The 15,778-nt window shown below is 31.1% G+C and overlaps 1 protein-coding gene and 1 long non-coding RNA gene across 2 annotated transcripts; both read right to left on the minus strand.

The window, feature by feature from the left end:
* Positions 1 to 5,916: 5,916 nt before the first annotated feature.
* Positions 5,917 to 9,823, minus strand: LOC107064452 (forkhead box protein D2). Its single transcript, XM_015317146.2, is given in 2 exon segments — positions 5,917 to 7,635; positions 7,637 to 9,823. Coding segments are annotated over 2 exon segments (1,179 nt in total). The 5' UTR covers positions 8,492 to 9,823; the 3' UTR covers positions 5,917 to 7,311.
* Positions 9,824 to 10,219: 396 nt separating this feature from the next.
* Positions 10,220 to 11,921, minus strand: LOC149032596 (uncharacterized). The gene is made up of 3 exons (XR_016176564.1): positions 11,583 to 11,921; positions 11,194 to 11,351; positions 10,220 to 10,886 (listed from the first exon to the last, which is right to left on the minus strand). It is a non-coding gene; the product is annotated as an uncharacterized LOC149032596 (long non-coding RNA).
* Between the last annotated feature and the right edge of the window lie 3,857 nt (positions 11,922 to 15,778).

Consider the following 15,778-nt stretch of genomic DNA (forward strand, 5'->3'; position numbering starts at 1 on the left):
GGGGATGAAGGGGGATGACAGTAAAGTAAGTAAGTGACAGAGAGAGATATCATTGAGGGGAGAGAAAGAGAGACACCAAAAAAAAAAAAGAGAGATAAAAGATAGTATGAGACACACAATAAGAGAATGGGTGGGTGTACGTGCCATGGCTGTTATCTTCGTCACGATCGAGGAATGTAATATCGTCACCCCGAGCGACAAGAGTTGCCTTCGTATCGTCGTTTAGAATACCACACAACTGGGGGAGGGGTGTTGGAGGAGAAGGGAAGGGGTGGGTAACAGGAACGGGGATTAAACTGCAATGAAAATCCACTCATTCGACGTTCCAACCCCTCAAATGCTGCTATTCTGACTATTACTATTGCTGTTGTTGCTCTTCCTGTTACTGCAATTGCTGTTGCAGTTGCTGTTTCTATTCTTGCTGCAGTTGTTACTGCAGTTTCATTTGCAGTTACTATTGTTGCTGCAGTTGTTACTGCAGTTTCATTTGCAGTTACTATTGTTGCTACAGTTGTTGCTGCAGTTTCATTTGCAATTACTGTTGCTGCAGTTGAATTTTGAGTTACTGTTACTGCAGTTGCATTTGCAGTTACTATCACTGCAGTTGCATTTGCAGTTACTGTTACTGCAGTTGCTGTTGCATTTGCTGTTGCAGTTGCTGTTGTTGATGTTGTTGGTTTCTGCTTGCACCCAAATGGGGTAAACAAGTTGTTGCTTTGCATTGGAAACTGGGATGCACTTCTTTCGGAAGATAAACTTTTTATTTTTTCTGTCACCCCCTTTTTCTTCCTTCCTAACTTTCTTTTATTTTTCTTTTATTTTTCTTATATTTTTTTCTTTGTTTTTTTTTTATTGCAGGTGAAAAAAAATTTTTTTTCACTTTTACGAGTACTTTTTTCAACTATACTTTTCTTTTTTTTTTTCTTTTTTGGCATTTTCATAAAACACAAGTACTGTCGTACATTTTCTTTTCTTTTTTTTTCTCTTTTACATCAAAGTGTAAACAAACGCGGTTATTTTTTTTTTTATTTTAATTTTAAAAAAGGGGGTGACTGGAGGATTGGGATTTGGAAAAAAAAAATAAATAAATGTTAAATGAAATGAAAGAAAAAAGTAGTTTTCTATACAAAAGGTTAATTACTTACTTTACTAGATCTAAATCATCATCACATGGAATTGTCATCAGTTTTTCTTTTTTTTTTTTTTTTTTTTTTACTTAATAATTGACATTGAAATTTAAAATGAAAATATTTGAAAATATTTACAATGTTTTTTTTTTTTAGTTGCGGGATTGTAATTTAAAAATAATTAAAAGAAATGTTTTCTTTTTTTTTTTTTCTTTTTCTTCATTTTGTTTTTCTTCTTCTAAAAACTACTTTCTAACCTAAAAGTATCTATAACCTAAAACATTATCTTATGTTCAGTTAGATATATATATATATATATATACCTATATACATTATATTTCAGTTTGAACGTATATATTCTCTATGTATATGTAACGATACTTTATTTTTATCAATTATTATTACACATTATTATAAATCTACCGTCTTGACACACACAATACTTTCGCTATGATCTACAAAGACGAATTGTTTTGTTTGTTTGTTTGTTTTCTTTTTTTCCTTTTTCTTCCTTATATATATATATATATATATTATTTATTTAATTTATTTTTTATTTTTGTATCTTTATATTTATTTATTTATTTATATATATATTTTTCTTTTATTTTATTTATTTTAAACGGTAGAAGACGTGTATGTATCATAGTTCTCTTAAACCTATAACTAAACATAGATTTTATTTCATTTCATTTTATTTTATTTTATTTTATTTTATTTTTGTTATGATGACTCCCAATATTTATTTAATAAAGGAACGAAGAAGATATCTCGTGTGCTTCTTATTTAATTATTCTTCTTTTTCATATTTTATTCTTTCGCTTTCTTTTTCTTTCTGATCTTTTGTTTTAGTTACGTTAATATTATTATCAGACGCAACTCGGTGATATATAATAATAATAATAATAATAATAAAACAATTAAAAAAGAAAAATATTTTTTTGTCTACCAATCTTAATACATACAAGCATGAAACATCTTTGACAAAAATATGAAAAAAAAATAAAATCTTGTTTTATCAATATATATATATATATATATATATGTATATATTTGTATGAATTTGAAAATTTATATATATCTTAATATATATAAATTACGTGTCACGTTGTTTGTTCGTAATGGATTCCTAAATAACTGAACCGATTTGAATAAAATTTTGCACACTGTGTGCAATTTCATCCAACTTGAAAGATAGGATAGTTTATATCTCAATTTATAATTGCAATATTATTTTATTGCCAATTATTTATTTATTAACAAAGTGTCATAATTATCTCTGTTATTAATATATATATAATAATTAATATTATATTTATAAGTTAATATAATTATAATTTATATATGTAAATTTAATATATAATTTAAAATAAAATAAAAATTAATAATATAAATATAATATTAATATAAATAATAAATATTAATTTTATAATATATATAAATATATATATATATGATAAATATTAGATCACATAAGAGAGACATATGTGTTATATAATAAATGTTGTAAAAAGGCAAGTAAAAATTCGAAAGATACTCGACATTGACGAAGTAAATCTCTATTTATTACTTTCATAAGTTATCTGAAAATATGACACACTATATTTACCTTTAGGTTATTTTAATAACCCCCTACCAAGTCACATATCATTTTATTTCAGAAAAGTAAATCTGACTTATTAAATCCCTTTCTCTCTCTCTCTTTCTCTCTTTATCTCTTTCTTTCATTCCCTTTCTTTCTTACACTCATACACATACAAACGTTCTTTCTCTTTCTTTTCCTTTACTTAGTCACTCATACACATACAATACATATATTTACTTTCTATCTTTCTTTTACATTACGAAGTGACGATAACCGAAACATTAGTGAGTTTTATCGTCATAATTGTAATCCTGTGTACCATAACTCATTTTTCAAATTATTATTGCATCACTCGGTTGCATTTTATTCCATACACACATATACATACCCAAACAAATATTTGTTATTATATATATATATATATATATATATATATATATATATATATATATATATATATATTTATATATATTTATATTTTTATTTTATATTACTATAAATATAATTGCAACCCAACCAAAATATAACATATTGTCTCTGCTAATATATATATATATATATATATATAAATTATGTGTCACGTTGTTTGTCCGCAATGGACTCGTAAACTACTGAACCGATTTTAATAAAATTTTGCACACTGTGTGCAGTTTCATTCAACTTGAAAGATAGGATAATTTATATTAATATATATATATATAAATTACGTGTCACGTTGTTTGTTCGCAATAGACTCTTAAACTACTGAACCGATTTTAATCAAATTTTGCACACTATATGCAGTTTCATCCAACTTGAAAGATAGGAAAGTTTATATATATATATTACATAATAAATGAATTAATACACGGTGTTTTATTTTTATTTTTTCTCTTTCCTTTTCTTTTCTTGTGTTTTTATTTTTTAATTTATTTTTTCTTTTCTTTTTTTTTTGTCAACTTTGGGTATGTATCGTCGAAAAATTCATTGAGAATTCTTTGTCTTTCTTTCTCGAACACATATACACACTCCCATACATGTATTCGCACGTGCATACATACATTTACATACACACACACATATTTATATTCAACGTAGATTTGAATACGTAGTAGACTTATACATGTTCATCGTGTATATTACATTCACACTCACACATCGTTTTCTTTCTTTTGACTTCCTCTCTCTATCCCCCTCCCTACCACCATTTCTTTATTTTTCTTTCCTTTTTTGCTTTTTCTCTCTCACTCACTCACTCTCTCATTCTCTCTCTCTCTCTCTCATTCTCTCTTATTCTTTTTTTTCTTTTTTTTTTTTTTATTTCATCCAACTCCCTTCTTTGAGTTCTCTCGTTCGTATTGCTCACCGGGAGAGATTCGATCGACGTTCGTCCGTCGAGTGCTTTTCGTACTATCTACAAATACAAATACAAATACAAATACAAATTTGTCAGGGATTTTTTGTTGTTCTGTTTCTAACTTTTAAGGCCGTGTCATCAAATGCGAAACAACGAAATATTTAATATCAGAAAATAATAAAAAAAAAAATTGAATTTGTATTAATATTTTTTTAGTTTAGTTAACTTCTGTTCAACTAATATGAATAATAATAATTATTATTATTATTATTATTATTATGATTATTATTATTGTTAATAATTATGTGTATTTGTGTGTATTAAAGTTAACCACCCCCCCCCCCTCTAAAATATTCGCGACACGTTTACAGTTGTTTATTTGTTTTTGTAATTCATTAGATTAATTTTTGTTTTGACTAATATTACATAACCTCTAAGAAATTTGTGTTGTTTCAATTATTAAGAAAAAATTGACGATTAAATTAATAATCTCAAAATGATACGAATTTTGAACGTTTTTTTTGTTTAAACAATGGTATTAATAATTTGTAGATATTTTTAATTGATAATTAATAAAATTCAAACAAAAATATTTGAATTGATCGATAGAAAATTAATAAACGAATTTAATAAAAAAAAAATTCTTTACGATATGTTTTTCATAGTTTCATTTCTTTCTATTTAATATTTTTTTAAATTATTTTATTTTATAATAATATTTTTAAAAGATTTCTTTGTCTTTCTTTTTTTTTTTTTTTTTTTTTATTTGATTACGTTTGTACGAAATTGCGTTCACAAAACTTTGACTGAACTTTTACAGTCAAGTTTGTTTGAAAAAGAAAAGAAACAGCAAAAGAAGAAGAAGAAGAAAAAGAAGAAAAAGAAAAAAAAAAGAAAAAATGAAAAAAGTTAAAGAGCTGACTGAGAAAAAAATTTAAAAAAAAAACAAATTACATCCTTTTGAAACAATAATAAAGCAAAAGAAAAATTGTCCAATTGCATATTTTTTCATTTTAATTTTCAACGTTCTTTAATTTTCTGTGATATTTATTTATTTTTTGTTTTTTTGTTTATTATATTAATATATATTAATTCCCTGTTTTTTTTATTTATTAATTAATTTAATAATTATTAATTAATTAATTGTTTTATTAAATAATTTAATTAATTTATTTCCTTAAAACAATCCTAAAAAAAAAAAAAAACAAAAGGAAAAAAATAAGAACAAAAAAAGATTCGTCAAATTTCGTAATAAAAAAAAACAAATAAAATAATTTTTTACACTTGTGTTATAAACAATTAAAATTTTTTATACGAAATAAATAATTGTTCTATATATATATATATATATTTATTTTTTTTTTAATAAATGTAATTTTAGTTGTTGTTGTTTTTTTTTTTAAATACTACACATATCGCAATATATACAACTAAATAATAATAATAATAATAATAATAATAATAATAATAATATACTTAAAAATACTTGACCCAACATGATTGGTCAATTTCGAGTAGCGTGTGTCTTTACATTTAAAATTTGACGAAGAAAAAAGATTACCCCTTCCCCTCCCCTTTTATAACCCACCCCCTGTTTGCCCCTACTCCTCACGTTTCAGGAATAATAAGAGTGCTACGCACATATTTGTTCGGGGCTCGTATTTACAATGCCGTTATTAATCGACCGAACGCAAACGGACCGTCATAGTGGATGGCCAGTGGCCATTTTGAAGATATCAATGATGATGATGATGACGATGATGATGATGATTAACCCTAAAGTCAAACGAACGACGAAAAACAATTTTTTTTTGCGCGACAATTAAAATGATATTTGTTAATAATTTTTAGAAATGGTAGAAAAATTCTTTTTTTTTTTTGTTTTTATTATTTATTATTATTTAGAGAGTTTTAATTTATCTAATAATATAGAAATGAATAATAATAATAATCTCGTGTTTAGTATTTTTCTTTTTTTTTATATATATATAATAATAATAATTATACTATTGCACTGCGCCATTTTTAAATATAACCTATCTACTATAGTTTTAACTTTGCACTCTTTTGATTTCTTTTTTTTTTTTGTTTTTGTTTTTAATTCTTCGATTTGTTTGTCGCGCTCGTGATTAAAAAAAAAAAAAAAAAAAGCTTCATTTCTCAGATATATTATTTAACTTAATTTATATAAATTATATAAATAAAAAACACATCTATCTATTATATTGAGTTGGAAAGTAAATAATTGCGGATTTTGTCGATAGGTGGTTTCTTATAATCAGCAATGATTTAGTTGCCAATCCAATTTGTAAACGATTCGAATCACATCGAAAGTTAAATTACGAAATATAAATTAATAAAATTATTATTATTAAATAAATTATAATTATTTAATTAAATTAAATTAAATAAATTAATAGTCGATTGATAACGAACATGAATTGTTCTGATTTTGTTGTTTTATTTCTGTGACAACGATCATCGTACATTAATCGTCAAAAAATGATTGCAATTTTTTAATAGCATTATCAAACCTGCTATTATTATTATTATCATTATTATTATCATTATTATTATTATTATTATGAATTGAAGGAGATATAGATAGATCACGATCGAGTTCATAGAAAATATTTCTATTTTTATTTGTCGCATTTATCTTTCGATGGGAGGTTAGAATCGTCCCGTTAGAAAATAAAAATCACCATTATTATTACACTTGGACGACTATGACGACGACAACGACGATGACGATGACGATGACGATGACGATGATGATGATGAGCTTAATTTCTAAGAAAATTTTTATTTCATTTTATTAAAAATCGACGAAACGAAGCCACTTTGATAAAGGAGTCACTATAATTAAATATAGGAATGTGACCGATCGTTGATTAGTCCATTTATTTATTTATTTAAATGAAATATATATATATATATATATGCGACTCCATTCGTCGAAAAAATTGTCTTTCATTCTAACGATATACAGTTCTGGATTACTATAATCCAATTTACAATAATTACGCGACACGGGGTTAGGATTTTTTTGTTTGTTTTTTTTTCCATAATCTGTGATTAACCATGAAATTACAATCGGTTGGATCGGACGACTTGGACGAAGGAATCGCTATCGATCGATCGATATCGAAGGATAAAAATTTACCGCACAAAAAATCGAACATTACTTTTTTGTGTACGTGTGTGTGTGTGTGTGTATGCGTGCTAAAATTAGTTTTGACTTTTCCCCACAGTTTGACTCTCTAAACGAGAGGTGAAAACGCAGAAGCTTGACTTCTAATTTCTCTGTGTTCCGACGGACTAAGATCAAGAAGACCAGCGCAATTTTGATCGTTGACGGTTTGTTTGCCGATCAGAGCATCGATACTAAAGTTTCTCTTCTTTTCGATACTCGTAGTTTGTGCGTTGATCATTGGTATCGTCGTAGTTGTCCTGGTTGGTGTTGGTTCGAGTTGTCTGATCGGTGGTGCAGTGATCGGTACCGGTTTGTAAAGTGGTGCTGGTGGTTCGAGGAATGCACCTAATTTCAAAGCTTCCAACGTTGACGGTGAAAAGTCCAATAAGGGGTAATCCAGGTGGTGGTGAAAGATAAGCTGCACCGGGATAAGCCAATGTACCTGGATGTCCAGCACCACCACCTGGACATGGTCCACGATCACCGCAAATGGCAAATGTTGCCATGATAGCTCTGTCGCGTAACACGTAATGTGGTGGTGGCCTTTTGTATCTCTTTCTACGTCGTAAAAAGCTACCATTGTCAAACATGTCTTCAGCAAGTGGATCCAATGTCCAATAATTACCTTTACCTGGATTACCAGGTTCTCTGGGTATCTTGATGAAACAATCGTTCAATGATAAATTATGCCTTATTGAATTTTGCCATGCTGGAAATTTGTCGTGATAATATGGGAATCGTGACATTATGAATTCGCATATACCACTCAACGTTAATTTCTTTTGCGGGGATTGTAATATTGCCATGGTTATCAGTGCTATGTAAGAATATGGTGGTTTTATCAATGACGATGACGACATTTTTTCATTCCCATAACCTGAAGATTGTTGTCCACCACCCGCCGTTGATTTTTGTTGACTCGTTGACTTGGACGACAACGCCACTGACGTTACCGGCATCCTCGAGTATGGCATTTTTTTCGTCATTCTAGAACCTCCACCACCACCACCACCACCACCACCACTCCGACATCTCAACGTATTCGTCGTCGTCGTGGATGCCGTCACCGCTGGAACCGGTGAACTTGATATTATCGGTGACGATGATGATTGTGGCGGTGACATGTCATTCTTATCGAGACTCACCGGGTCGACGATCATGCTACTGCTGTCGGAATCACGGCTGCTGCTGTCGGCGCAACCGTCGCACGACAGATTCGACATCATCATCGCACAATGCGCTTCCATGAGTTTTTATTCCTACGAACTTTTGTCATCAGAACCTTACAAATCACACTTTAGATCCACCACTTATTTGAGAACCATCAAAACACTCATGTTCGTTGTTCATTACATTTCTTCTTCGTTCAAAACAATCCCACAACCCTGGAGGGGGCCCTTCGTAAAAGAAAGAAAATAAAACAATAACCAAATCTGACAATCCTCAATCCCTACCCACCCCTCCCACCACAGCGGTTCAGAGAACGTGTTTAGTGTTGGTTTTGTAAATTAATAGCACACTGATGATCTTCTTATTTTATTGTTGTTTTTGTTTTGTTTATTGGGTCGAAACTTTGTTTTCAAAAGTAAACGTTGAAATAAACACCCGCGTCGTAGATGATTACTCGTTGAAATCCCGCGTCCGACATGTTTTAACTGTTGCGAACTGTCACACGCGAGATTGTAGAGAGTACAATTATACCTCTTTGACTTTACTCGGAGGAATAACGCTATCTTACGCTAATAGTTTGTTTCCACAACGATAACGCACCTTTTTTTTTTCTTTTTATTGTCTTCCTTCTTCTTTCTTCTTTCTTCTTATTCTTATTATTCTTGTCTTTTTCTTCTTTGTTTCTTTTTCTTCGTATTTGTCAATTCTAACGTGTACCACGTATGTTGAACGTTAAGAACACCGCGTCAAGGATGTTTTTCTTTCTATTATTAATAGAACGTAACCTTTCGAACGGATGTCCATGATTTAAGGTTCATGGTTATCTGTCGTGAGTACTTTGATAACACAAAACTAACTTTCGTAATTAAAATACCCCCAAAAATTCAACGTGGATTGGGGGTTGACTCAAACCATTTCCCAATTGAAGAAAAAACAATAGAACAAATAAACAATAACAACAACAACAACAACAAATCAAATTAAATTAACTAACGTGATCAAAAGATCTTGGAAAGCTAAAAGAAAGAAAAGTTATGAATAAATATATGAAAAAAAAAAATTGCCCAATAATTTCGTCCCCCTATTTTTTGTCTTGATCTTTATGATTTTTACATAAGATTGTTTCAAATATAAATTATTATCGTTGGAAAAATGAATAGTCGAATGAAAAATAATATCGCGTATTCCGTCGAGCTTTTAGAAACAACGAATTTTCGTCTAGAACAGGGTGAAATCGTACCACGGATTGATTCCAAGTGACTCTGGTTTGGTCGGACCGTGGGCGGACCAATGGGCGGGCGTAACTACCCCCACGCTTTTGCTAGAATCCTTTTGCACGGGGACAGTGCACCCTCTCTCCTTTCGCCAACATCGACGAAAGGCCACCCCACCCACCCCCATTCGAGAGGGATGCTGCTGCTGCTGCTGCTACTGCTAGCAGCTAGCAGCTAACACCCCGCCACGAGTCGTTCGTTTTTCGCCCTCACTTCGTATCACGCCGAGAAGAAGCCCCTTTTCGTTTCTGCGCCGCTTTGCAACGCGTTCTAGGGGGTAGGGGTGGACGAGGAACGGGGTAGGAGGAAGAGGGTTAGGAGGAGGGTACGTAAAAGGGATGTTGCTACTGTTACTGCTACTGCTACTGATGCTGTGTGTGCTTCTCTTCCGTGAGAGGAGAAAACCCGCCCGAGGGTCCACGTTGGAGTTAGCAAAATAGCGGTACAGATAAAAGGGACACTTTTCTCAAAGTCTTCAAATTCTTACGCTATTTTATCTACACATTGTTTTTCTTTTTATATATATATATTTTAGTTTTCTCTTTAGTTATTACAATCGGAAATTATGTTGATTCATTTGTTTTATATCATCTATCCATAGATATATATTTAATAACACCATAAGAAACTGTAGACTGTAATTAACCTCTTAGGCACTGAGGATTGTTACAGGGGTTTGTTTCTTTGTACAGCAGAGTTTAATGAAGTTTCAATGAAATTTTTGATGATTAAATTATAATTGTTCTCTTTAAAACATGATACACCATATACTTTAACTTTAATACAATTATAGATATAATATATTTTATGTTAACCACTATAGTGGCGCGTCATGCTGAAAGATGGCATCTGCAAAATCCACAATAGTGACGTGTCGTACTAAAAGATGGCATTCGCGAAATCCACAATAGTGACGCGTCATACTCAAAGATGGCATTCGTGAAAGCCACTATAATGGCGCGTAGTGCCTAATAGGTTAACCTTTTGCAAATGAGAGATTCTAGATCGCCACGACGTTTTTCTTAACAAAATGAATGGCGAGTGAGAGGCGACACTGGATGTTTATGCTACATTTCGTTAATTCCAACTGAAAGGAATGAACTATTGGTACTTAAGGGTTCCTTAGCTTCTGTTTGCCAGATTTTTCTATGTAAGATTATTTTACCATGTAAGATACTCGTCCTGTTACCTAAGCCAACTGAAAAAGGGTTAACAGGAATCAATAAACATCATCAACAATAAATAGATCTATGATTTGAAATGTTAGAAGATAGTAGTAGATAATATAGTAGTGATTTTCCTTTGATGGTCGTATTAGACATATACAGGGTGATCTGTAACTGGTGGTACAAGGTGGTACAAGTGAGAAGAACAAAGCCTCAAACGACAAAATTTTATTGCATATTTTCGATGTATTTTTTCATGTGGAATCACCCTCTTTTCGCTTGTACCACCAGTTACAGATCATTCTGTATATAACAAACAATTTGCTGTTAGAATAGTACTTATGTTTCTTCTGGTTTTCATCAACGAAATGGAGAACGACGACGGGGTTCGATCCCCGTAGAGAATCGCCAACATAGAGAAGAGAGAAGCGCAGTGTGCACGCATCACAAGTTAACTTCCCTGAGGCAGCTCAAATAGAATCTGTATTATGCCGTGGCTGTACACAGAGAATAAGAGCGAGTGAGATAGAATGTGTGAGTTAAAGTGAGAGAGAAATAGAGAAATGGCTTGTATCGTGTGAGCGAATGAACGAGATAAAGTGAAATAGAAATAGTGAGTGAGTGAGTGAGTGGAAGAGATAGATAGACCGACAAAACGATGATAGAACGAGAATAGAAAGGGATGGTTGGTATGACAGAAACAGAGAGATAGACGGATACGAATCTACCTGGGTGCACGTTGCTATCATCGGTTCACAGACCCGAGCCCGAGAGCGAATATTGTGTTTACCCATACGCACGGCTTTGCGATGCAAATAATCTGGTATTATTGCACTTACTCCACGTACCACGTACCACCACCACCATCACCACCACTACCACCACTACTATAGATCCTTTCCAACCCCCACCACTTTATATCCCACCACCACTATCACCACCTCTTTCATCCTCATCTATTCTCACCATCCCACCCCCCCCCAGTACCAGGCCCCTCAACCCCGTTTATATCTACTCTAGTTCTTCTTTCTCTTTATCATAAGCATCATACTTATCATCTAAGTACGTATCACTTCCTACACCTCTTATTTTTGACATCCGCTTTTTATGTTCTTGTATTTTTTTGTTTTTGTTTTTAAGGTTATGAAATATTGGAGATTGTTTGATTGATTGATTTTTATATATTTCGTTTTTGTTTATTTTAATTTAATTTCATTTAATTTATGATACATCGTAAACATTGATGAAGGTTAATTTTGAAATTTTCCCTTTGAAAATTGGCGCCAAATTTAAATGAACAATACGATTATATATTTTTGTATTAACATTTTTAAGAAGGTTACAAAGAACGTTATTTGATGATAAACATAATAATTAATTATTTCTTTTGATGAAATCACACACAGCATTTGCACTTCGTAAGATAGATAAATATTATTTGACGTTGTGCCAACAATTATTCGCTAGTAGTAAAATTTCGCCATTGCAATAAAGGAAGAACGGTCGAACAAGCCGCCGGCCAATTACCTGTCGATATTGCATCCCCGTTGAATACCGACATATTGTCTCTCTTTCTCTTTTTTCTATCTATCTATTTCACTCACTCTGACGTAGCAATTATTTTCTACGTAAAAAACAAGCAAAAATCTCGGCGCGATTATTCATTAGTCGATACTTTTAAAATGATCATCGTACTATTCACGTTTGAAATTTTCCTAACAAAATTACACTGTCACCCTTTGTTCCTCTTTGACATTTATTTTTTAGGTTAGATTACAACAAAAAAAAAACAAATAATTGAAACGATATTTTTCTTTCACGTAAATGAAATATTTGTATAATAGGAAAAAAGAAACTAAAATATAGTTTACAATTTTTTAATGAATTACAGCGTAGTTTCTTTGACATTCATTTGTTAGGTTAGATTACAACAAAATGTTTGTAGTAGAAAAGAAATACAAAAAGAATTTTAAAAATATTTGGAAATGTTTTCTAACGAAATTACAGCGTAGTTTCTTTGATTTTCTTTTTTTAGGTTAAATTACATAACAATATTTGTAGTAGAAAAGAAATACAAAAAGAATTTTAAAATATTTGGAAATATTTTCTAACGAAATTACAGCGTAGTTTCTTTGATGTTCATTTTTTAGGTTAAATTACAAAACAATATTTGTAGTAGAAAAAAAATACAAAAAGAATTAAAAAATAATTTAAAATTTTCTAGCAAATTACAGCGTAGTTTCTTTGACATTCATTTTTTAGGTTAGATTACAAAACAATATTTGTAGTAGAAAAGAAATACAAAAAGAATTAAAAAATAATTTGAAATTTTCTAGCAAATTACAGCGTAGTTTCTGTGACATTCATTTGTTAGGTTAGATTACCAAAATATTTGTAGTAAAAAAAAAAAACAAAAAAGAACGAAAAAATATTTTGAAATTTTCTAATGAATTACAGCGCCCATTTCTTTGACATTTATTTTTTTGGGTTAGATTACAAAAAAAAGATAATCGAAACGACATTTTTCTTTCCAATAAACATAAACAAAATATTTATAAAAAAAAAAAAACTATTTCTTTATTTCAAAAAAGAAAAAAATGGGGTTAGTTTTTGTTTCATACTGAGGGATTCTAAGCGAGAGATTTTTAATATAAATATTTTCAAATCGGTTCTATATATAACCTCTCTCTCTTTTGACTTTTTCATCCTTTGTGAGTTTCCGTTTCATGAAGATCACCCAAAGGTTCTTCTCGTTTTATCTTTCCACCCCTTCCTCCACCTACTCTTCCCCTGTTCTCTCTCTCTCTCTCTCTCTCTCTAGCTTTTGCCAATTCAGCGATTACCACCTTAATCTCGAGTCCCAGTTAGGATAGATCAGAGGGGGTAGGTAGGAAAGGGGTTGAAGAAAGGTAAAGGGATGGGGTGATGGTGCTCTTTACTATAGGGACTCTTCTTAGAGACGTTCACCATTCACTTGGCGGCGGATTACGGATTCCACGAATTCCACTATTCGATTCGATCGTTTCTTACCTTGGACTATCTCTATCTCACTCATTCTTTTTCTCACACATAAATACACAAACACACATAGGATGAAGAAAGAGATCAAGAATATTCCGTATTTACCACCTAATTTCTTCCACTTGACGATTCGTTCCTAGGAGTTTGATTCTTCAAGAAATTCCCAAGTGGATTCGTTTTAAAAAGATATAAAGACTGAACTTTTTAATCCCTTTTTAAGATTTCTTATTTTTTTGATCTATAATCACAATACGTAAATACGATTCTAGAAGAAAACATTTTCAACGAAAAAACAAAATAATAATAATAATAATGAATAATGAATAATAGAAAAAAAGTAAGTAAAAAAGGATTGCTGAGGAATAATACAAAAAGAAATGAAAAGAAAAAAAAAAAAAAGGTAGGTCATTATATAATTCATAAAAAGAAATAAGTACGTTACAAATACAAAAGAAAAGTACTTAACTTGGAAAAGTTAAGAACAAAGTACCTACCTATCTAGCTACCTACGTAGCTACCTACCAACGACATGAAACCTAGAAGATTACTTGGAAAGACCAAGAAGAAAAAGAGTAAGAGTGAGTGAGAGGGAAAAAGATTTGGTAGAAGGCGAGAAAAATAGAAAAGAAAAGAAAAGAAAAGAGTAAGCTTTACCTCTCATAGAATTGTCGAGAAGGTAGAGGTACGTTCTGTGTTTTTCAGAACGTCTCGTGGTGACCCAAAACGTAATGCTCAAAAGAGTCAAAGAACTGTTAGAAACTAAAAGAAGAAGGGAAAAGAGAAGTAAGGCGAGAGAGTAAGAAAAAAAAGAGTGACAAAGAGAAAGAAATAAAGAGAGAGAGAGAGAGAGGTGTGATGGGAGAGTGTTTACCAGGAGAAAGAGACTGACTGCGGTGCGGATGACTCGTCGACTTTCGCGAAAAGCTGGGAAGATTATGCCGCCATCTTGGATGTTGGTAAATATCTCGTCCCAAAAGAGCTGCTCATCGAGTAAGGGATCCGGCATGGGCGGAGAAGTAAGCTGTTACTACCACTACTACTACTATTACTACTACTAGTACTAGTACTTTTCCCTCGTGCCAGTGGGTAAAGCTCGTGCAAAGCTCGCAACTTTTTACTAGCATACAGGATAGCTTTTGTGATCCTATTCTAGTAGTAGTAGTTGTAGTAGCAGTAACTACAGTAGTAAATGTAGTAACAGTTGCATTAGTATTAAAAGTAAGTAAGAATAGTTATAATAGTAGTAGGAGTAACTACAATAGTAAATGTAGTAGTAGTTGTAGTGGTAATAGTAGTAAAAGTGACTACAATAATAAATTTAGTAACAGATTTAGAAGTAAGTAAGAGTAGTGGTAATAGTAATAGATGTAAATGCAGTAGTAATGTAGTATAACAATAGTATTAGTATTAGAAATAGTAAGAGTGGTTGTAATAGTAGTAAAAGTGACTACAGTAGAAAATTTACTAACAAATTTTTCTGTAAGTGATAGTGATGATAATAGTAGTAGAAGTAACTACAGTAGTGAACGTAGTTGAAGTAGTATTAGTATTGCAAGTAAGTAAAAGTAGTGGCAATAGTAGTATGAGCAACTACTACGTAACAGTAGTAAACGTAATAGTAGTAGTATTAGTTTTAGAAGTAAGAGTAATTGTAATAGTAGTAGGAATAACTACAGTAGTAAACATAGTAGTAACAGTAGTACAGCTATTAGAAGTTAGTAAGAATAGTTGTAATAGTACTAGGAGTAATTACAGTAGTCAACATACTAACAGTAGTATAACTATTAGAAATAAATAAGAAGTAGAAGTTATAGTAGTAGCGATAACTACAGTAGTAAACATAGTAGTAACAGTAATACAATTATTAGAAGTAAGTAAGACTAGTTGTATTGGATTGGCAAAT

This window comes from Polistes dominula, unplaced genomic scaffold (genome assembly GCF_049000335.1).
Source record: "Polistes dominula isolate Pdom_NZ unplaced genomic scaffold, Pdom_raw_medaka contig_74, whole genome shotgun sequence".
NCBI classification, from domain to species: Eukaryota; Metazoa; Arthropoda; class Insecta; order Hymenoptera; family Vespidae; genus Polistes; species Polistes dominula.